The sequence below is a fragment of the Hylobates moloch genome, unplaced genomic scaffold (genome assembly GCF_009828535.3).
Source record: "Hylobates moloch isolate HMO894 unplaced genomic scaffold, HMol_V3 SCAFFOLD_2, whole genome shotgun sequence".
NCBI lineage: Eukaryota > Metazoa > Chordata > Mammalia > Primates > Hylobatidae > Hylobates > Hylobates moloch.
In genome coordinates, this window is record NW_026652277.1 from 127,397,492 (window position 1) to 127,422,603 (window position 25,112).

The following is a 25,112-nucleotide window of genomic DNA, read 5'->3' on the forward strand; positions in this document are numbered from 1 at the left end:
GAGGAATGCAAATCAAAACCACAATGAGATACCATGTCACACCAGTTAGAATGGCGATCATTAAAAAGTCAGGAAACAACAGGTGCTGGATAGGATGTGGAGAAATAGGAACACTTTTACACTGTTGGTGGGACTGTCAACTAGTTCAACCATTGTGGAAGTCAGTGTGGCGATTCCTCAGGGATCTAGAAGTAGAAATACCATTTGACTCAGCCATCCCATTACTGGGTAGTTACCCAAAGGACTATAAATCATGCTGCTATAAAGACATGCACACGTATGTTTGTTGCGGCACTATTCACAATAGCAAAGACTTGGAACCAACCCAAATGTCCAACAACGATAGACTGGATTAAGGAAATGTGGCACATATACACCATGGAATACTATGCAGCCATAAAAAATGATGAGTTCATGTCCTTTGTAGGGACATGGATGAAACTGGAAAACATCATTCTCAGTAAACTATTGCAAGGACAAAAAACCAAACACCGCATGTTCTCACTCATAGGTGGGAATTGAACAATGAGAACTCGTGGACACAGGAAGGGGAACATCACACTCCGGGGACTGTTGTGGGGTGGGGGGAGGGGGCAGGGACAGCATTAGGAGACATACCTAACGCTAAATGACGAGTTAATGGGTGCAGCAAACCAACATGGCACATGGATACATATGTAAGAAACCTGCACATTGTGCACATGTACCCTAAAACCTAAAGTATAATAAAAAAAATGGTTGCAACAATTAGAAAATAAAATAAAACCCTACTAGCATTTATAGTAGCATCAAAATACATCAAATACCTAAAAATAAACCTAATGAGAGACGTTGAAGACCTTTACCTTGAAAATTAGAGAACAATGCTGGGAAAAATTAAAGATGACCTAAATTAATTATAGTCAGTTTTCTGTATCCATGGTCTCTGCCTCTGTGCATTCAACCAACCATGGATATAAAATATTTGGAAAAAAAAAGGATGGTCATGTCTGTACTAAACATTATTCCCTGAACAATGTAGTGTAAACAACTATTTATATACCATTTACATTGTATTAGGCATTATAAGTAATCTAAAGATGATTTAAAGTATATGGAAGGATGTGCTTAGGTTATATGCAAATACCATGCCATTTTATACAAGGAACTTGAACATTCATGGATTCTGGTATCTGTGAGGGTCATGGAAATAATCCACTGAGGATATCCACTGAGGGTACTGAGGGATGGCTGAACAAATATTTTATGTTCATGGATTATAAGACTCAATATTGTAAAGATGATAGTCTTAACCAAATTTATCTAATAGATACAATGCAACCCGATCAAAATCCCAGCAGAGGGGTGTGTGTGTGTGTGAAAATTGAGTAGCTCATTCTAAAATTTATGTGGAAGTAAAAAGGACCTATAATAGCTAAGATAATCTTAAAGAAGTAAGCAGAAGAAAACATAACGTATGACACAAAGAAGGATGCAATGACAGGAGAAATAGGGTGTTGAAGGATTCACCCTCTCACATGTCATGATTTATTATAAAGCTACAGCAGGGCCAGGCATGGTGGATCACACCTGTAATCCCAGCACTTTGGGAGGCCAAGGCAGATGGATCACTTGAGGTCAGGAGTTCTAGACCACACTGGCCAACATGGTGAAATTCCGTCTTTACTAAAAAAATACAAAAAATTAGCCAGGCATGGTGGTGTACACCTGCATTCCCAGGTACTCGGGAGTCTGAGGCAGGATGATAGCTTGAACCTGTGAGTTGGAGGTTGCAGTGAGCTGAGATCCCACCACTGCACTCCAGCCTGGGTGACAGAGCAAGACTCTGGCTCAAAAAAAAAAAAAAAAAACTACAGTCATTAAGACATGTGGCTCTGGCACAGACAAACAGACTAATGGAACAGAACAAAGAGTCTATAAAGAGACTACACATATATGGCCACTTGATATATGATAGTGGAGAAAGGATGGTCTTTTCAATAAGTGGTGTGAGAGCAACTAGTTATCTATCTTGAAAAAAAAAAAATAAAACTTGACCACATTGTGGTCAATGATTAGTGATGTTAAGTACCTTTTTATATGTATATTGGCCATATGAATATTGTTTTTGATACACAAAAATTAGTTTCAAATGGACCTTAGATCCAAATATGAAAGATAAAGCAAGGTTTCCAGAAGAAAACCTAGGAGAATATCTTCCTGATTTTGGGTAGGCAAATATTTCTGAAACGGAATATGAAAAGCACTAACTATGAAAGGAAAAATTAATAAACGTGATTTCATTAAAATTAACTCCTATTATTCAAGACAGAAGATATTTGTAAAGATAATTGCAAAATATTCAACAAAGAGCTCATACTCAGAATACATAAACAAAACATGAATCAAAAAAGAAACAATCCAATTTAAAAAATAAAAACAAAACCCCAAAACAACACGGGCATATGACTTGTACAGGCCCATCTCAAAGGAGCATATCTCTAGCTGTTTACGAAAAATAGTTCTTCTAATCATAAAGATCGTAGAACTGATGACAGGTAAAACTGTCTCCTGCACAGGTCTCTGGTCTTTTGAGAAATGACAACCTGATATGAGCTTAGGTGTTAAAATCTCATACGATTTAAACTACAGTCCCAGAGCTACAGTTTACTATCTAATACTATATATATTCCTGTATCAGAAGTGTAGGACTCCTTGTAGATTTATATCCTCCAGAATAAACTCTGAAGAGAATGGAGAAAAATTTCACTCAAGGGTAAATATGGAAATTCCACAGTCCCAAACATGTCCCTCACTTGCAGATCTCCTCTGAGATGATTTCTTTTACCTCCCAGGCAGAGATGATGGCTCTGACCTTCACGGAATTCCTACACCTCAAACACATCTATTTACCACTAGCACATGATAACTCAGTTATTGGTTTACATGTCAGTTCCGTCTTCCCCACCTGACGGATGGCTCCTTAAAGGAACGGGCTGTGTTTAATTCATCTTCAGATTCCTGGTATCTTAACACGGTATAGGGCAGATAGTAGGTACTCATAATATTTCTGAAGGACTAAACAGATGATAGAACAACCTGAAGACAGGTATGCAGAAAACTTTGAAAAGTCTGTATGTGAAGCTCAAAGGGAGCCATGAGAACCCGAGAGTCAGAGAGGCTGGTAGAGCCTGGGACTTGAGGAAACCACTCAATGTGTTACAAAGAGGTTCCATACTCTAACATCATATATATTTTTTTCACATAGTAATTTTAAGTTAAATCACAGAGATATACAGAAGTTCATCAAGGGCCTAAAAGATTAGTTCTGCTTTTGACTTTTGCTCTGAATGTTTACTTAAGATCTTTGTACAAAACAGACCCACATGAATATCCTGTTCTTTATAAACAAACAATAGGCCTTTCTGATCTGCCATTGATAGATAGCATTTGAGGATTTTTTTCCCCTTTAGACTGGAACAGCACGTGTGTGTCCACTCATCTGCCCTATGAACACATGTTCAAGTTGGTTGGATGAAATTAATTAACCAGGGGGCAAAATTTGTCTTGGCTTATAACTAATTAGTTCATAGATGAAACATATAATTTTGGTACCTAGTACCAATATGCATCATCTTTTAATGAACTGAATTGAATCAAAGACAATAAAATTTAATGAAGAATTAATTTCAAAGCATAAAGTTATATTACATAATTTTGTTTATAATTGAAAATTTACCAAAGAGCATCAGTACTTGTTCACTGGGGTACTTTGCATTTAACAATGCTGACTACACAATGTACATGAATTTGAAGGCTACAAATTTCAATACCATAAGACTCTAAAATAATTATACACATACTAGATTAACATTTTCTCAGTAATAGTTAAGTCACTGAAAAGAATTACCCAGCTAGATTTTTTACCTCTCCAAGGACTTCCTGTAAGATTTCAGCATGTTTTTCATACGGCTGTTCAAAGTTTATATCCTGTGACATTTTTATAGTCTCTTCAATCATGGACACAACCTCTGGATGATCTGCAGTTACCTCTTCTATCGAGTCTTCTGTTGGGGCTAAAGTAAAATAAGCTGATAAATTAATGCCATTAATAATTTTAGTGGACAATACTACTTGCAATAAAACATGATTGATAATATCTGACCCAAGAAAGTATTATTTTCACGTCATTGCAGCACATGTTGGAAGGAGGGAGAAATAAGACTCTGGAGAGGAAATGTTAGGTCAGGAATCACAGCACCGCAAACTCTCAGAGAAGTGACTTAAAGTCAGTATAGCAGAATGAAAGTGAAAAAGGCAAGAAGAAAGTCATGTCTGGCAGGAGTCAAAACCAGGGAAGAAACGTAGGGGCCAGAGGATTCCAGGAGTCAAGTGAAAACACAAGTATCTAGGGAATGAGTCAAAAAACAAGATGAATACTTCCAGTAACTAGCATGAGACTACAAGGGGCAGTGAGGGGACAAGAGGTAGGCAAGTTGGAGGGGATGGTGAAAAGGTGGCATAGCCTGGTGTTTCAAGTGTTACACTTGATTCTTGTCCTCTTTGGTGTGAAGTGTGTCCTTGCATGGCTGAGTTGGCTCTCAGGCTGCATCATGATGTAAATGTTTGTTCATCTGCTACTCTAATGAGATAGGAGTTTGGCAGTTTCACCTGACTCCTTGAATTCTGCATTTGCAGTCAAGCTTCTAAGCCTCTGTGCCTCAGGGCTCCATCTGTCAGGGTCTCTAGCTGGAGCCAGACTGATCCCAACCCAGAAAAATCCCAAATGGTCTTCAAAAGCAGTTGCCTGCTGCGCCCCCTGCCTGAAAGTGTTCTCAGGGATCAAAAGACTCACAGTTCCTGGAAAGCCAGAGCAGAAAAGTCAAGAACCCATGATCTTACTGTGCCCATGGGAGTGGGTGCATAGTGAAGCAGAAATAGCCAGGCAAAGATGTGAAATGTGCTAGAAGCCGGTAATTGTCCACCCAATATCCATTCGCCTCTTCCTTCATAGAGCAACCCTGATTTTGTCAAGGCTAGCAATGTGCCCCGCTGAAAAACTACATCTCTAAACTTCCCTTATAGCTTGGACAGCCAATAAGAGGCAAGCAGAGTTTGTGTGTGTGTGCGCACGTTTATGTGCACTCGCATGCACATGTGCTCCTCACACTTGGCTGACTCAGCTAAGTGCCAGTTTTTGTCCTTTCCTTTCCTTTTCCTTTCCCTTTCCAGCGTTCCTGCTAGGTACACTGATGTGATGGCTGGAGCTCCAGCAGCCATCTTGTGGCTTATTATAGTAGCTGTGTGCCAGGGATGGCAGAGCAGAAAGATAGACTGCCTGTCTTCCCAATATTCTTTTTCACCAAAACAACATATCATGTATTAGTTTTTCAATGTTCTTGCATGTCCAACATACTAGAGTAGCCATTAAAGTAGAGTACTTGGGTATTAATCATGCTTTTATTTTTTTAAAAAAATCACACATTTCTTCTTCTAAATTCTGAGGGAACTACCTGTGTTTTTTAGAACCACAGTCTAAAAGAATCAAATTATACAAATATTAATTTACCTGTATCTGAATACAACTTTACATCTTGACTAGCATCTTGAGAATGCCTTTTAAATGTGGATGTTTCACCAGTTTCTTTTCCATCTGTGAATAAAACATTGTGAATGCCTAAAGAATGGTATTAAAAAAAAACGTAGGTGATTCCCAAGAAAGACTGTAATATAAGTCTAGAGAACCAGGACTCACACTCCCAATTTTTAATTAAAATAACAACCATAACATTTAAATGGGTAAATATATCTAGCAGCAGATAATGAACGTAATAACATATAACAAAACCAGGAGTAATTTCAGTTTATTATAATGCCAACGGATCTAAACAGAAAAAAACAATCAACAGTGCCCTTCCTGAGGCAACTAACACCCTCTTGACTCCTAGAGGTCAAGGCTGTGCTTACCTCAGAGACACTGGGCAGAAGAATGCCTTCTTACCCATGGATACTGGCAATATTGGCGTCCTTCCAGCAGTGGATAGAGGTACTGCTGCCTGCTTCTAACTTGGACTGCCTCCCCCAAGGCAGACTTGGAGCAGACAGTCTTGGGGCAGGGCTTTCTTTGTGGACTGGAGTTGGGAACTCCACAGCAGCAAAGATGAGGCTGTCAGCTGCCACCTGATGGTCAAAATTTTAATGTACAGGGGGTGGGGTTGTTCTGTGAAGGCTGTGCATGTTAAGGGACGAGGAGTGCCATACATGAGTTTCTGACAGTGCCCTGTTCAATTCTTACTAGGCTTTAAATAAACAGCAGGCAAGCACATCTGTCTGAATTAGTGGGAGAAACTAAACAAAAAATCAGCTCTACATTATTTAACAAAATAAATGACAGATGCACTTTAAAACTGAATTAAAAAACCATAATATAAGTTTATATATATAAACTTACACAAATATATATTTATATAAAAATTTATACAAATACTTATAAATTTATGTATATAAAGCTATTATTTATATATGTCCTCAATTACTCATATATAAAAATATTTTCCTCTCATTTATATAATTATATATATTAGATATTATAAATTGAACATTTATAGAATTATATATGATATAATCAATCCATCCTCTCAGACATTTAGATATAATAATAATCTATCCTCTCAGACATTTAATATATATATAAATGTCTGATTGAGAGGAAGACTTTTTAAGCCTAAAAGTGAAGGAAGAAAGCAACAAAGAGAAAATAATGATTTGACTGCAAAAATGTGAAAAATACCTTTACTTCAAAAACACCAAGCTGACTTAGAAGACAAACCACTCAATTTGTAAAATATATGAAAAATAAGAGACTAATATAGAAAGTTTATACACAGACTATATAATTGATATAACCATTTAGAAAAATGGGCAAAAGACAAAAATAGTCACCTCAAAAAAGAAGAAATATAAATGGTTAACAAATATGAATATAAATTTCTGAAGTAAAAATTAAAACAACAGAAAATACTGAGGAAACAATGACATATATTTTGTATATTACTGGGGAAACATAATTTGGAAAAATTTTACGCAAAGCAATTTGACTCTGTCTGTAGCTTCATATTTATTAATTTAGTAATTCCTAGAAATCCCCAGGAATTCTAGAGAAATTGTGCAGTAACTTATAATGAGGGTTAAAATAGTTCCCAATGAAGTAATATAATTAAATGGTACATTATAAGTAAAAAAATGTAAAAATAGTTTATATTATAGCTATTCTATATTACATATAATTATTATATAATGTAATGCTATATGCTCTTATGTTCAAATATGAATAGAAAAATTTTATAAGGATAAATAGCACAATGGGTAAATGATAAAGTTTCACAGCTAAAATTGTGGCCTTAAGATGCTCTGATTCCAACACGTTAAAGTAGAGAGCTTTTAAAAAAGAGTTTATGATATGATAATGATTGTATAACACTGGAAATATTCAAACATTTTTCTTTGGGCTCTAATTGTATCTGACTCCTCATTTATATGTTTTCTTCTTTATTCTAATAAACTGACTTCTGTTCTACAGTTGTTCAGGTTAAATCCATAAAGAAATATTTAGCTTTTTTCCTCCTGAAGTTTCCAATTTTGAGGGTAATTTTAAGCATAAATATAAACATAATCAAATATGAAATAAATGAAAATGAGATCCACAAATGTGGGATTAGCAGTTCACTTTGTTACCATCTTTATCAACTTTAGCAGCTTGATCATGGAGGACATTTTCTGACTTCGTTTTGGCTTCTTCGGTGTCCACTAAAGAGCTGCCTCTGTCCCTTTGGGAGCCTTGAATGTACCCTGCAATGAAAGAATAATATACTTTATCAGCTAATCTATTTACATTAGGAATGATTTGGTCAATAACATCAGCAATATATTTCTTTACCTTCTTCATCAGTTGACGAGTGTGTTGTCTCCACTGAGGATACTCCAAACTCCATTTTTTCATATTGCCTTTGAAATTCTCTTAAAGCTGTTTCAGCTGAAATATAACAATGGGTGGTGGTGTTAGCAAAAGGTAGTTGGGGATAGAGAGACAGGTAGAGTGACCAAAAGCCCCTGCTTCAAAGTTAGACACACTTGAGTTTCAGTTCTGACTTACAAGGTGTAAGGGCTGTGTGGCTTTGGTAAACCACTTGATCTTTTTGTCTCAATTTCTAGGCAAAATGAGGATCTTTAAACTGAAAGCACTGCTGTGAGGATTAAATGAGGTAATGAATATAAATACTTAACTTGGAAAATGCTGGCACACAGGAAGGCTGTTCCATGTTAGCTGCCATCCTCTGTATAATCATTTAATTTTTATGTTAAAAAAACCTCAATATTCTCCACTGACAAATTTTTCTTTTTTTTTTTTTTTTTTGAGACAGAGTCTTGCTCTGTCGCCCAGGCTGGAGTGCAGTGGCGCAATCTCGGCTCACTGCAAGCTCCACCTCTTGGGTTCACACCATTCTCCTGCCTCAGCCGCTCCGAGTAGCTGGGACTACAGGCGCCCGCCACCACGCCCAGCTAATTTTTTGTATTTTTAGTAGAGACGGTGTTTCACCATGGTCTCGATCTCCTGACCTCGTGATCCACCCGCCTCGGCCTCCCAAAGTGCTGGGATTACAAGCGTGAGCCACCGCGCCCGGACGACAAATTTTTCTTAAAAATATATTGAGGCAAACTTCAATAGCAAAAAATTCCAATTTAAAATTTTAAGTAGAGTTACTCCTATTGTCAGATTTAGAATAATTAGTGAATTTGGAAAAGAAAATAAAAAGGCTTTTAAGTTTGCAGCATATGAGAGATAGCATCTATTTCTATATTCCAGTGGGAGAAGACAATTTGTGGAAAGCTGTAAAATCTATGATTTAATGTTAGAATTTAATGTGAAAGAAACATTACAGATCACTGTTCTTCCTCCAGGAGCCCGGCTAATTTCCTGCCTTGGTCCAGGTCTCAGTCAAACATCCCCTCTTTGGAGATGTCTTCCCTGGGCATCCCAACACTTCAGTATCCCTACTCCAATCACTGTCTGCCCCATTACCATGTTGTATTTTTTTTCCATTTGTTCCCTTGGCTTTTTTTTTTTTTTGCCTTCTGCCCTCTATTGAAATGTGAGCACCACAAGGACAGGGACTTCATGTGTCTTGTTCTCATCTGTATTGCTGGTGCCTAGAATAAAGTCTAATACAAAGTAGGTATTCAAGTATTTGTTGAATGAATTAATAAATTCACTTTGTCCAGACTTAAATAGGTTGAATAACAAGCCACTTTAGTAGACTGAGCCAATATTTCTCCAGCTTCAGTTTGTAAGTTGACTGAGATATTTTAAATTTTTAATTTTCATTTTGAAGGTAATATACTAAAAATATAACTTCACTCTAGATTGTCTGGATAACCATTTGGATGGCACGCAATTTCAGTGCTGGTCTTTTTGTTGTTTTTTGTAATCTCTTGGGCACCATGTTGAATTATTTTATTTGTTTACAGGCTGAGAAAGAAGAGAGGCAGATTTATTAGGTAAATACTGTGTTCTCATCTAGCAAAAACTCAACATTGCCATGTACGGAGAAGTAATTTCCTTGCTATTTAAATAGTTTCAAGCATGGAAAATGTTGAGAATCTTCCCAATTTATGTAAAAAGTTAAAAAAGAAATGATAGCAAACTCTGACAAATAGAGCACATCTCCCCCCCGCCCCACTATAAACCAGTCACACCTAAGAATGTAGGGAAAAAGTCCTAAATAAACAAACAAAAGTAAAAAAAATATGTTATAAGAATAACGAAACTAGGCACAGTGGCTCATGCCTGTAATTGCAGCACTTTGGGAGGCCAAGGCCGGAGGATAACTTAAGGCCAGGAGTTAGAGACCATCCTGGACATCATACTGAGACCCCTGTCTCTGCCAGGAAAAAAAAAAAAATCACAACCACTATTTGACATTCTAGACTTGCTTACCTACATAATTAGTCAAGAAAGGAAATAAATATAAGTATTGGAAAAAGAGGGGTTTAAACTATACTTCTTTTCAAATTATATGATTAGCTCTCTGGAAAACCCAAGAGAATCAACTGAAAGTCCAACTGAAATGAAGTAAGGTTTATTTCAGAAATACAAGAATTGTTTAATGTTGGAAAATACATTAGTATAACTGATCAAATCAATAGGTCAAAGGATTAAAAACTTAATGATTATCGGTCAAAGGATTAAAAACTTGATTATCTTGAAAGATGCTGGCAATACATTTGATAGTTTTCATTCTTTTTTCTTTTTCTTTCTTTCTTTTTTTTTTTTTGAGACAGGTTGGAATGTGGTGATGTGATCATAGCTTACTGCAGCCTCAACCTCCTGGGCTCAAGTGATCCTCCCAGCTCAGCCTCCTGAGTAGCTGCATCTACAGGTGTGGACCACCACACCCAACTAATTTTTTTTTTTTTTTTGGTAGAAATAATGTCTCCCTTTGTTGCCAGGCTGATCTTGAGCTCCTAGCCTCAAGAGATCTTCCCACTTTGGCTTCACAGAGCATTGGGATTACAGGTATGAGCCACTGACCTTGACTGCATTTGGCAATTTTCAATATCTATTCCAGATAAAAATACTTAATAACCTGATGGAGAAATATTGACAAGAACCCCTTTAAAGATGCTCAGTATCATAACCACTATTTGACATTCTAGAATTGCTCACCTACATAATTAGTCAAGAAAGGAAATAAATATAAGTATTGGAAAAAGAGGGGTTTAAACTGTACTTCTTTTCAAATTATATGATTAGCTCTCTGGAAAACCCAAGAGAATCTACTGAAAGTCCATCAGAACTAGAAGCCCGCATTGCCAAGTCAATCCTAAGCCAAAAGAACAAAGCTGGAGGCATCATGCTACCTGACTTCAAACTATACTACAAGGCTACAGTAACCAAAACAGCATGGTAGTGGTACCACAACAGACATATAGACCAAGGGAGCAGAACAGAGACCTCAGAAATAATGCCACATATCTACAACTATCTGATCTTTGACAAACCTCACAAAAACAAGAAATGGGGAAAGGATTCCCTATTTAATAAATGGTGCTGGGAAAACTGGCTAGCCATATGTAAAAAGCTGAAACAGGATCCCTTCCTTACAACTTATACAAAAATTAATTCACAATGGATTAAAGACTTACATGTTAGACCTAAAACCATAAAAATCCTAGAAGAAAGCCTAGGCAATACCATTCAGGACATAGGCATGGGCAAGGACTTCATGTCTAAAACACCAAAAGCAATGGCAACAAAAGCCAAAATGGACAAATGGGATCTAATTAAACTAAAGAGCTTCTGCACAGCAAAAGAAACTACCATCAGAGTGAACAGGCAACCTACAGAATGGGAGAAAATTTTTGCAACCTACTCATCTGACAAAGGGCTAATATCCAGAATCTACAATGAACTCAAACAAATTTACAAGAAAAAAACAAACAACCCCATCAAAAAGTGGGCGAAGGACATGAACAGACACTTCTCAAAAGAAGACATTTATGCAGCCAAAAAAAACATGCAAAAATGCTCATCATCACTGGCCATCAGAGAAATGCAAATCAAAACCACAATGAGATACTACCTCACACCAGTTAGAATGGCCATCATTAAAAAGTCAGGAAACAACAGGTGCTGGAGAGGATGTGGAGAAATAGGAACACTTTTACACTGTTGGTGGGATTGTAAACTAGTTCAACCATTGTGGTCAGTGTGGCGATTCCTCAGGGATCTAGAACTAGAAATATCATTTGACCCAGCCATCCCATTACTGGGTAGGTACCCAAAGGACTATAAATCATGCTGCTATAAAGACACATGCACACGTAGATTTATTGCGGCACTATTCACAATAGCAAAGACTTGGAACCAACCCAAATGTCCAACAACGATAGACTGGATTAAGAAAAGTGGCACATATACACCATGGAATACTATGCAGCCATAAAAAATGACGAGTTCATGTCCTTTGTAGGGACATGGATGAAACTAGAAACCATCATTCTCAGTAAACTATCGAAAGGACAAAAAACCAAACACCGCATGTTCTCACTCATAGGTGGGAATTGAACAATGAGAACTCATGGACATAGGAGGGGGAACATCACACTCCGGGGACTGTTGTGGGGTGGGGGGAGTGGGGAGGGACAGCATTAGGAGATATACCTAATGCTAAATGACCAGTTAATGGGTGCAGCAAACCAACATGGCACATGGATACATATGTAACAAACCTGCACATTGTGCACATGTACCCTAAAACCTAAAGTATAATTAAAAAAAAGAACTAGAAAGGAAGTTTAATAAGCTAGATAGTTTTAAATAAATATATGAAAATCAAATAGCTTTCCAATATACTGTTAATAACTACTTACAAAATATTATAAAAAGATCCCATTCACTAGTAATAAAATGACAAAATATCTGGAAATAAGCTTATTAAGAAAACTGTAGACAATACATGAAGAATGCTACCAAATATTATGGAAAAACAAAACTAGACTAAAAAATAGAGATTTCATGTCTGCATGAGAAGATCTAATAGTAAATATGACAATTCTTACCAAATTATTATATAATATTAATACAATCCTCCCATTGGGATTTGTTGTAGAACTTGACAAAAATTCTACAAGCATCCTGACATCTAGTACAGTTCCTGGCAAACAATAAGCACCCATTACATGGAACAAATGAAGAAATAATCAGGAAACAATTTAAAGCAAAATGTTTTGAGGGAGGATTTATATTACCACAAGAGTCAAAATGTATCATAAAGCTTTGATAATTACATTATGTATTAAAAGTTGTACTATAAATATCAATAGAATAGAAATTCCAGAAGTTTATACATACCCACACAAACTTAATATTAGGATAAAGTTGGCATTTCAAACCTCCAGTAAAATTATGGATAATTTAGTAATTGTTATTTGTAACATTGGCTCAGCATTTGGGAAAAATAATGAATTTAGAGATATATCTAATACAAAATTTATTACAATAATTACATCTTAATTAGAAAGAAGTATTATTTTAAAATGAGTGAATGTAATTTTGCATATACCATAGGATCACAATTAACCATTACAAACATGAATAGAAAAAAAGAGAGGAGCAAAGAACAAGAATGGTTCTTGTTCTAAGTATGAGTGAGTTTTCTTTCTATCTGCTTTTTCTGATTTTCTGTGCTCACTTGAGAGGAAAGAAGAGCACATTTATTTGAATCCCAATCACTTGCTGGCTGTCAGCTCTTAAATAATCCTTCTGAGTTTCTTCAACCACTAGAATTGGCCATAAGAACATCTACCGTGCAAACTTGTCATGAGGATTAAATAGGATAACACATGCAACGCAGTTAGCATAGCTCCAGCCTGTAGTAAATGCATCATGAATAGCTATTATTACTTTTGTCATCAGAAAAACATAATTAGGAAAAAGATATTTGGAATGGAGGCACTGATGGCCACACAGTGCACTGCCATAGCTTCTGGGACTCTGAACAGTGGTGACTGAATCTAGCTAAAATTGCTGAAGCTAATCCCAGATTTTGGATTTAGATTTTTGAAAGTGAGGAAGATCCCATGTTGTACATAGGAAATGTTGCATTAAGGGCATTCCATTAAGAGGAGAGGTTTAGATTAAGCTACTTTCATGTGTTCTAATATGATTAGTTACAAGACTGCCAACTAGAGATACAAAGCCTGCAAAAACCAATCAATGAACATCAGAAGTAGTCATGAAATGAGAACTCTCATTTTTCTTGGAGAAAAACAGAAAAAAAAAAACCCTTTTTGTCTATTCTGCAATGTGATCAACAGTCAGTGAGACACAGGAAGAGGCAGAATGGTCAGGAGAAAGACCACCAGGACTTTGGAAATGAGGGATCAAGTCTCAGCTATGCCACCCGCTGGGTGGTTTCCAGGGAGCCATTCAACCTCCATGAACCTCAGTTCTCTCAACTATAAAATTAGAGGAGAAAGGTGTTAAGTGATCACTACTAAGGCTTCTTCTAGTTTCACTGCATTAAATTAATCTTTCCCAAATAGAAAGATTTAGTCACAATCAGGACTGCCATATAAGTCCAAAACAACAACAAGCTCCACAAGAGTCAGGTGGATTCTTCCTGTTGTTTTAATGACTGGTGTAGATAAAGGTGTAAATCCTGATCAAATAGTCTGCCCAGTAAGATAGACCCATTGGAGAAAGAAATCCAAATTTAGAGGCTCCTTCTGATTCATTTCCTTAGAGGTCTAGAATTGAAATTTTTTTTCTCTGCTTTTGAATTGGTTTATGTACATCCATTCTTCAATTATTTGTTGAGTCTATAACATGTAAAGTGCCAAGAATGCCAAGATGAGCTAAACAAAGTCCTTGCTTTCAAGTAGCCAGGCTTAATTTTTACCTAAACTTAAAACACACATTTTAAAAAGATGTTTCACCTTGTTTTCTAGCTTGCAGTTCCCTGAGAAGCTTTTCTTTCACAACTTTAATTGCTGCTGTAGTGGCCTCAGCTATGGTATTCTCTACTAATGTTTCACGGGCTTTATCAAAACGTGGCTGAACAAGTTGGGCATAGTCGACTACCTGTAAAGAATATTTGAGAAAATCAACATAAGCATGAGTTATTGTGATTATTAAACACATTGTTCATCTATGTATATCTATCTATATTTCTATCTCTATTCCAAAAATATTAATACTGCTTGAGGTATATTTGGAGTTATGTTCAGAATTCACCTATTTTTGAGTACTTGCTTTAATAGAAATTCAGCCATATTTTTCATGTAGGATATATGTCTATATATGTATTTATCATGTAGTATATATATTCAGATTATGTATATATTTTGACTTAACAGAAGTTAAAACATAGATATATATATTTTAAATCCATGTTATATGTATAACTTACATACAATAAAAGGCATACATCTTAAGTACACAGTTTGATGAGTTTTCACAAATATATATACATATATTAACCACAATCAAGATATAGAACATTTGTCGGGTGTGGTGGCTAACATTTGTAATCCCACTACTTTGGGAGGCTGAGGCAAGAGGATCCCTTGAGGTGAGGAGTTCAAGACCAGCCTGAACTTTTACATCACTCCCTAAATTCCCTTATGCTCCTTGTTGTCAATCCTTTCCTGCCTTATTCCTTCCCCAGCTTTCATTCCTGGCCCCTGGCAACTACTTTCTGCCTTCTGTAGCTATAAATTACTTTAGTGTTGCCTTTTCTAGAATTTCATATAAATGAAAACATACAGTATGTGATCTTTTTCAGGTTTTCCCTCCTTTGCAGAATGTTTTGGAGATTCATCAGTGTTATTGTGGGTATCCTTTTTATTGTTGAGTGGATTTCATTGCATGAATTTACTACAGTTTTTTATTCATTTATCTATTGATAGACATTTAGGTTGTGTTCTACGTTTTGGTTATTATGAATAAAGCCGTGAGGAACATTTGTACACAAGTCTTTTTGTGGTTATGTGTTTCCACTTCTCTTGGGTAAATACCTAGGAGTGAAATTCCTGGGCCATATGGTAAGTGTGTATATAACTTTATAATAAACCATCAAACTGTTTCGAAAACAGTTGAACTATTTTACATCTCTACCAGAAAGATATGAAAGTTAGTTTCCTTGCATCCTCACCAACACTTGGTTTTGTGAAGCTTTTAAATTTTCTAGTGGGTGTGAAGAAGTATCTCATTGTAAATTAAATTCACAGTTCCCTAATCACGAATACTTTTGAACTTCTTTATATATGCTTATTCACTTATATTTTTCTCTTTAAGCATATGTTCAGCTTTTGCCTAAAATTGTGTTAGAATAATTTCTATGTTCTGGATATAACTTGTCAGGTAGATAACAGATTTAATGCAGAATATTGGGATCTTAAAAATAGGATTCTATGTGTCTTTAATTAATATTTACAGATCTCTATATTCCCATTCTGCTTTTCTTTTGGTAGGCTTACACTGTTTTATTCCATGCCAATAAATCTTCATCCACATCATCAGTTTTTAGTATGTGCATAGTATTGCATCAGATGAATATGTTACAACTTATTTAACTAAAATATCAATACATATATATGGTATACTATATATACATATACACCATATACTATATATACTATTCATACATATACATATACACCATATACTATATATACTATTCATACATATACATATACACCATATACTATATATACTATTCATATATATACATATACAAACATATACATATATATATATACTTGCTGATAAGAGCATAACCATTAGGCATAGGAATTGGAAATACATATGCAAGCCTAAAATCCATGCATATCCTTTCAACTGTCAATTCTGTTTTATGGATTTTTCTTAAAAAACTATCAAAGATATGTTCATAATTTTGTTCATCATAGCCTAGTTTATAGTTGCAAAAATGTATACGCCAATATGTGTATTATATATTATATATATTTTATACATTATATAATATACATATTATATATTATATACATATACATTCCTATAAGAAAAAGAATCAGGAGTCTCCATATGTATACATACACATACATATACACATATGTATATACTATAGTCATATATATAGCATATATAGCTTATATACATTGTATAGTATACTATGTATATAATATGTAATATATATTTTGTATAATAGTATACTATAGTATATTATACATTAATGTATAATATTAATATAATATATATTAATATAGTGCTAATATTATATTACTATTATAAACCAGAATACAATATATTAAATTGAATATTATATATTAATATATAATATATGCATAATATGCTATATATGTATATATGTGTATTATAGACGAAATATATGTATATAATATATAATATGTGTATTATAGACATATAATGTATACATATATGATATATGATAATATATATAAAATGTACATAATATATAACACACATATTATATATTATCTATATTTTGGTATATACATTTTTGGTACATAAACTAGGCTACAATGAACACAATTATCTACATATCTTTGATAGTTTCTTTAGAAAAATCCATAAAACAGAATTGGCAGTTCAAAGGAAATGCATGGACTTTAGGTTTGCATATGTATTTCCTATTGCTATGCCTAACGGTTATACTCTTACTAGCAGTCTATGAGAATGTACTTCTCCCATCCTAGGTACACATCGAAATTGGGTGTTTTTAGTAATCTTTTAACTGTTACAATGAGAATGATATGACAAGTCTCTGTTTTTGGCATCTATCAAGGAGGTGGTATCCTTTTGCTAACGTTTAATGGCTATTTGTATCTATTATTCTGTGAATTGCCTGTTTGATTTTTTTTCCTATTGAAGCTTTATCTGCATATTGATTCATCTTTTTATATTTAAAAATGATAATTCCTTTATCTGACACATATTGTGATGTGATGTCCACAAATCTTTTCACACACCTCCCTTCAGAAGGTGGAGCCTAATTCTCCTCTTTAGTGTAACTAGAACTTAGTAGTGACTTGCTTTAAATAGAGTACGATGCAAGTGATAGTGGATGACTTTTAAGACTAAGTCATGGAAAACATTACAGCTTCCTCCTTGGTTAACTCTTTCTGAGGGTAGTCAGTTGCCAGGTCATGAGGACACATAAGCAGTCCTATGAAGAGATCTACATAGAAAGGAACTGAGGTCTCATTCATGTGATTGAGCCATCTTCCAGCCCCAGCCTAGTGTCAGATGAGTGCAGCCCCAGATGACATCTTACCTGTAACCTCATGAAAGCATTTAGGACAGAACCACGTAGCTAAGCCACTCCTGAATTCCTGACTCAGAGAGACTATGCAAAATCATAAATGCTTATTGTTGTTTCAAGCTGTTAGGGTAATTTTTTATGCAGTAATAGATGAGAAACACACACATGGCAAATATATACTCAGTATTTTCCTCTGTATGCTGTCAAAAGTTTTACTTTCCTTCTAATTTTTTTCCTTTTTCCTTCTAATTTACACTTTAAATAATCTGAAATTACCTGGATAAAACTTTTTCTTCCCCAAATGATGAACTAGTTAGGAATCTTAGACACACACATACACACTCAATTTCTTCTCCCACATCCCTCCATAAGCCCTCAAGAATTAGATAATACATTTTTAAAAAATAGTATGCATTATTCATGTTATTATGCTTATAGAACAGTTATTCACAATTACGTAGAACACGTTCATATTTCGGTTCCTGCAGGTTTTTTTTTTTTTTGTGGGGGTTGCTTAGTTTTCTATATACCTACCAATAATGAATTCCCAAACTCTTCTTCACAAGTATAAATTTTTGCTTGAAAATACATCAGGTGATCATCTCCCTGGAGCTATCTCTTCTGGAGCCCTCTGGACTCCTACCCCAAACTGGATTGGTTATTTTCTAGGCTTCTAGGCCTGCAGAACAACTGACATCATGGGCTCTCCTTCCCTCACCATCTTGGGATTTCCTAACCCTCTTCCTTGTCAGGGATGCATGGATTCCCTTTTGCTTCCGGATCCCATGTCGCCATCTTGGTTTAGGCCCCCATTTTGATGCACCACATCCTCTAGTAGCTTCTGACAAAGAATACATGAGAGGCAATTTTTTGCATGTGTGACTGAAAATGCCTTCATTCTATTATTAGACTTCGTTTGCCTGAATATAAAATTCTAGGCTATCAGCCACTCCCCCCAAAAATTGTCTTCTGGCTTCCAGAGTTGTGGGTTGAGAAGTTCCATGTTATTGGAATTTCCAGTTCTTTCCATGGGACCTAGTTTTCCTCTCCAGTCTTCTAGGCTCATTTTACAGAAGCTTCTGGATCTTTGCCCCCATTGTCTGATAATTTCAAAGTGATGTCCCTTCGTGTGGGTCTTTCTCCATCCATTTTACTGGGCATTTACTGTGTCATTTCTATCTGGAAGCATGTCCTTCAATCTGGGAAATTTTCTGCAGTTATTTCTTTGGTAATATTCTTTTCTCTGGTAGCTCCTACAAGAATTCCTATATGGATAATGAACACCCTAGACTGACCTTATAGTTTCTTTTCTTTTCTATTCTTTTTTCGATTTGTCAGTTTATACTAATTTCTAAAAGGTAACTAATTTCTATCTTTTAACTCTTCTATTAAATTTTTCATTTGTGTTGTATTTTCTTTTTTAATGTTCTTTCATCTTGCATATATTTTAATTTCAAAGGACGCTTTTTGTTTTCCAAACGTTCCCTTTTCTGTTTCTAGTATCCTGATCTAGTTTCTGGATTCAATAATTACTCTTATTTTCCAGAGCATGTTAATAATCGGAAGCTTCATTTGCATGAGTATTGTTTGTTTAGTGTTTAGGTGATCTGGCTTGGCAATTGTATTATGAAACTCGTAGTCATCAGAAGGCCAGAAAGTGACTTTTATCTGAAAATGTCTTTGTGTTATCTCATTTTTCAAGGACATTTTCACTTGCTATATACTTCTAGGATGGCTTTTCTTCTTGTAGTTGTTTAAAGCTCTTGTTTCATTGTTTTCTGATTGCCATTGCTTCTGATGACAAGTTGGCTGTCATTTGTATCAATGTTTTATTCTATTTAACATATCAATTTTTCTGTGGCTCCTTTAGGGGAGGGGTCTCCCACCCTCAGGCCACAGACCGGTAGGAACTGAGTGGCACTGCAGGAGGTGAGCAGTTGATGAGGATTACTGCCTGAGCTCTGCTTCTTGTCAGAGCAGTGGCAACATTAGATTCTCATAGGAGCACGAACCCTATTGTGAACTGCACACGCAAGGGATCTGGTTTGTGTGCTCCTTATGAGAATCTAATGCCTGAGGATCTGAAGTGGAACAGTTTCATCCTGAAACCATCCTCCACCCCCACAACCCAGTCTGTGGAAAAACTGTCTTCCATAAAACCAGTCCATGGTGCCAAAAAGGTTGGGAACTGCTACTTTTGGGGTTTTCACCATTAAATATGATGTGTGTAGGTGTGGTTTTCCTTGTATTTATCCTGCTTGGGGCTTGCTGAGCTTCTTGGACCTATAAGTGAATCTATAATTTTTTTGGTTTTTGCTTGGTTTCTTAATTTCAGTAATGTTGACAATGATATCTTCAAGTATTTTTTTTTCTGTCTTGTTTCCACTATCATCTTCTTCTGGGACTCCACTTACTCACATTAGACCATCTGATTTGTCCCACAGGTCCCTGAAGCTCTATTCATTTCTTTCAATATCTTTTTCTCCCTCTGTTTTTCAGACTGGAAATGTTTTATTGATCTGTCTTCAAGTTCTTCCATAAATTCCAATCTGAAGTCAAGCTAATTCAGTAAAACGTTCAGTTTGGTTTTTATATTTTTAGTGCAGGATTTCCATTTGGTTCTGTTTTAAGTAGTTTTTTCATTTATCTTAAGAGATTCTCTATTCTCTTATAAAGACCTTAAGTATATTTATAATAGCCATTTTAAAGATTTTATCTGCTAAATCCAACATTTAGTCCATTTCAGGGTCAGTTTCTATTGCCTCCTTTTTTCTTGATATGGGTAACGTTTTCCTGTTTCTTTGCATGTCTTGTAACGTTTCATTACATGTTGGACATTGTGGATGATACATTATTAGGGACTTTGAATTCTGTTATCTTCCTCTGAAGACTGTCAGTGTTGACTTTTGTTCTATCAGACAGTTCAGTTACAGTCATGTGTTGCTTAACGATGGGGATACATTCTGAGAAATGTGTCATAAGGTGATTTTGTTGTTGTGCAAACAGCATAGAGTGTACTTACACAAACTTAGAGGGTAGAGCTTACTAAACACCTAGGCTATATGGTATAGCCTATTGCTCCTAGGCTACAAACCTGTACAGCATGTTGCTGTACTGAATTTTGCAAGCAATTGTAACACAATGTTAAGGATTTGTATGTCTAAACATATCTAAATATAGAACAGGTACTGTGCAAATATGGCATAAACATTTTTTAAATGCTACAGCTGTATAGGGAATTTATCATGAATGAAACTTGCAAGACTAGAAGTTGATCTGGGTGAGACAGTGGGTGGTGAGTGAATAAGAAGGTCTAGGACATTATTGTATACTACTATAGACTTTATAAACAACGTACACTTAGGCTACACTAAATTTATTTAAAATTTGTTTCTTTGTTCAATAATAAATTAACCTTGTCTTATTATAGCTTTTTTACTTTATAAACTTCTAAAATTTCTAAACTTTTTGACTCTTCTGTAACAATTCTTAGCTTAAAACACAAACTTATTGTACAGATGTACAAGGATGATACAAAATAGGTTCTTTGTATCTTTATAAGCTTTTTTCCATTTTTCGATTTTTTTTTTTTTTTTTGAGACGGAGTCTTGCTCTGTCACCCAGGCTGGAGTGCAGTGGCACGATCTCGGCTCACTGCAAGCTCCGCCTCCTGGGTTCACACCATTCTCCTGCCTCAGCCTCTCCGAGTAGCTGGGACTACAGGTGCCCGCCACCACGCCTGGCTAATTTTTTTGTATTTTTAGTAGAGACGGGGTTTCACCATGGTCTCAATCTCCTGACCTCGTGATCTGCCCGCCTCAGCCTCCCAAAGTGCTGGGATTACAAGCGTGAGCCACTGCGCCTGGCCAGAGCTGTCATCTCTTATGACAACAATGCCTTCTGGAATATCTCCTGAAGGACCTGCCTGAGGCTGTTTTACAATTAACTTTTTCTACAAGTAGAAGGAGTACATTCTAAAATAATGATTAAAAGTATAGTAAATACTAAACCATTAACATCATTGTTTTTTATTGTCATCAAGTATTACATAACTGTACATAATTGTATATGCTGTGCTTTTATACATCTGGCAGCACAGTAGGTTTGTTTATAGCAGCATCACAAACACTTGAGTAACTTGTGCTATGATGTTACAATGGCTATGACTTCACTAGGTGATGAGAAATTTTCAGCTTCATTATAATCTTATGGGACCACTGTTGTGCAGCACATGACTGTATTGGTTTACCACATTGAACTTCTGTTTTTTGTTTTTTTGAGACAGAGTCTCTCCTTGTCACCCAGGCTGGAGTGCAGTGGTGTAATCTCTGGTCACTGCAACCTCCACCTCCTGGGTTCAAACGATTCTCCTGCCTCAGTCTCCCAAATAGCTGGGATTACACACGTGCACCACCACACTGGCTAATTTTCATATTTGTAGAGACAGGGTTTTACCATGTTGGCCGAACTGGTCTCAAACTCTTGGCTTCAAGTGAACTGCCCTCCTCAGCCTCCCAAAGTGCTGGGATTACAGGCCACTGCAACTGGCCTGAACTTCTATTTTATGCTTTATTAAATCCAACATTTGGAAAGCCCCCAAGTATTTCCCAATTTGATAGGGCTCAATCTCCAAATTCATTCCCCCAGATTTTATTGAGGAGTGGTTGTAGGCTCAGTAAGGGAGGGTGCAGGCCTTAATCTAGGTTGTGGTCCTTACACCCAAGGGATGGCCTTTACAGTGTGTCAGCTCAGTGTTCTGGTAATAAGGCCTCTCCTTTGAAACTGGGCCAGATGTCTCAAGTCCCTGCACTGCTCAACCTCCAGTATCTGTTCTGTTCACAACCTGTAGGAGCCATCCTTTGATAAGCTTTGTGAAGTCTCCTTTGAGAAGCTCTTGGCCACACACACTTGGGCCTTGCTCCCACCCTACTCACAGCAGCTCCCTTCTCCCTGCTGCTCTGCTTCACAGTGCAGGCTGCTTCAGAACTGAGCTCAGTCTCCTCAGCTCCATGGAAGCACCATGCTCTGCTTGGCCTGTCAGGAAACTGTCCCCATCCATGCAGACAATTGAGGTAACCATGGAGCTCACCTCATGAGTTTCTCTTCCTGCAGGGATCACATGTTAGGAGGGTTAGTTCACTGTCATGGCTGGAATTTAAAGATTCTTAAAAAGATGGTCGCCATGTACTGTTCCATCAATAGTTTTTAAAACTTTCCATTCATACATGTTCTCACTAGAACAAAGGCTGTCATTCTTTTGATATGGGTGAAAATTTTCATCTTACTATTATTTTATGTTACTTATCTCCTGATGAGGTTAGGCATCTTTCATAAGTTTCTTCCACTGACAACTCATCTTCTGTGGTTTTCTCTAGCTATCTGTTGTCTATTTTCCTAGCATTGCCTATCTTTATCCTTTTGATCTGTAGGCGCTCTAAGTATACAGTGCCAGAAACACGTTTTTAGTTATACTTGTTTCAAAGATCTCCCAGGCTACTGGGTTTCATTTAAAAAAACAGAGGCCTTGTATCAGAGAGAAATGTTTTATACTTTGATGAAATATAATTATCAATCTTAAAAAATTATTTTGGGGTATTTTCTAATTGCTGCATAACAAAGTACCTAAAAACTTAGGGACTTAAAACAAACAAAAATTATTATTTCAGTTTCTGAGGGTCAGAAATAATAATTTTTCATGATTTTATTTTATTTTATTTTACTTTTTTAGAGAAGAGGTCTCATCATTTTGCCCAGGCTGGCCTCAAACTCCTAGACTCAAGGGATCTTCCTGCCTCAGTCTCCCAAAGTGCTGGGGTTACAGGCGTGAGCCACCATGCCAGCTGATTTTTCAGTATTTTAAATGGGAAATTTATAATGCATTATACCTTGACTCAAATTCTATAATGTAACTAAAACATAAGCAAAGGCCTATTACAAGTAACAGGCAATCATGTTTGGATGCAAAATGGTTAAAACATCATTATGTGATCACCAAACAATTAATATTATTGGTGATATACATTTGTTTTCCATGCAGTAAAATGGCCTTTCTTAGGGCCAGCAACATTTGAGACTCCGTTACTGACACATGAGGAAGTTTTCTAAACACTTACACTTGATTTTGACATTCTACTACTTGTATTTGAAATGTATCACACCATCTTTCCTGACTATTATAAATTTAAAATGTAGAATTTTCTTTTGGAGATGTAAATATAAACAGTATTTGAAAAATGTTTTTTTTTTTTTTTGAGACAGAGTCTGGCTCTGTCACCCAGGCTGGAGTGCAGTGGCGCCATCTCGGCTCACTGCAAGCTCTGCCTCCCAGGTTCACGCCATTCTCCTGCCTCAGCCTCCTGAGTAGCTGGGACTACAGGCGCCCGTCACCATGCCCGGCTAATTTTTTTGTATTTTTGGTAGAGACGGGGTTTCACCATGTTAGCCAGGATGGTCTCGATCTCCTGACCTCGTGATCTACCCCCCTCAGCCTCCCAAAGTGCTGGGATTACAGGCATGAGCCACCAGGAGATATGTATGGTCTATGATGTTTGCACATTAAAAACCAGGTGATGCTTTACAGGAAAACATTGTGTGGGAATACATTTTAAGGGTATGTTTGAATTATAAGACCCTTGCACTATTTAAGAAGTATGAAAGTACCAATTTATATTGAAAGTAATATGTCAGACATTATTTCTTGGGTGACTCTTTGAAGAAAATAATATATAACGTACAAGATAATAGAAGTTTTAATTAGTTAAAAATGATATTACCTAGGATAGCATCGAAACCCATCAAATACCCAGAGGTCTGTGCAAATTTCTACACAGAAAACTCCAAATTATTACTAACACAAATTAAAGAGGGGCTAAATAAATGGCAAAATGTATCATGTTTACGGACTAGAAGAGTCAATATTGTAAAGATGTCCATTCCTCCAACTGATCTATAAATGTGATGCTATCCTAGTTAAAATCTCAAAAGATTTTTCTACATAAAATTGCAAAGGGCTAAGAATAGCCAATGCACTCCTGAAAGAGAACAATAAGATAGAAGACCTTGCTCTACTTGACATCAAGATTTATTGTAAAGCTAAAATAATTAAGTCAATGTAGTATTGGCAAAATACTAATAGAATGATGAAATAGATCAGTGAGGCTCGGTATGGTGGTTCACACTTGTAATCCCAGTGCTTTGGGAGGCTGAGGCAGGAGGATCATTTGAGGCAAGCAGCTCCTGAGATCAGCCTGGACGACATAGCAAGACCCCATCTCTACAAAAAAATACAAAAATTAGCCAGGCATGGTGGTGTGCATCTGTTATCCCAGC

At 36.2% G+C, this 25,112-nt stretch overlaps 1 protein-coding gene across 2 annotated transcripts in view; it reads right to left on the bottom strand.

Moving 5' to 3' along the window:
* Positions 1 to 25,112, bottom strand: part of AK9 (adenylate kinase 9) — a 225,980-nt gene that overhangs the window by 137,214 nt on the left and 63,654 nt on the right. For both annotated transcript variants that reach the window (XM_032156454.2, XM_058435472.1), the window contains exons 13-17: positions 14,476 to 14,620; positions 7,916 to 8,011; positions 7,714 to 7,827; positions 5,549 to 5,632; positions 3,907 to 4,055 (exon numbers count right to left, since the gene is read on the bottom strand). In XM_032156454.2, coding sequence (XP_032012345.1) covers positions 3,907 to 4,055; positions 5,549 to 5,632; positions 7,714 to 7,827; positions 7,916 to 8,011; positions 14,476 to 14,620 — 588 coding nt within the window. The remainder of the gene's footprint in view (positions 1 to 3,906; positions 4,056 to 5,548; positions 5,633 to 7,713; positions 7,828 to 7,915; positions 8,012 to 14,475; positions 14,621 to 25,112) is intronic.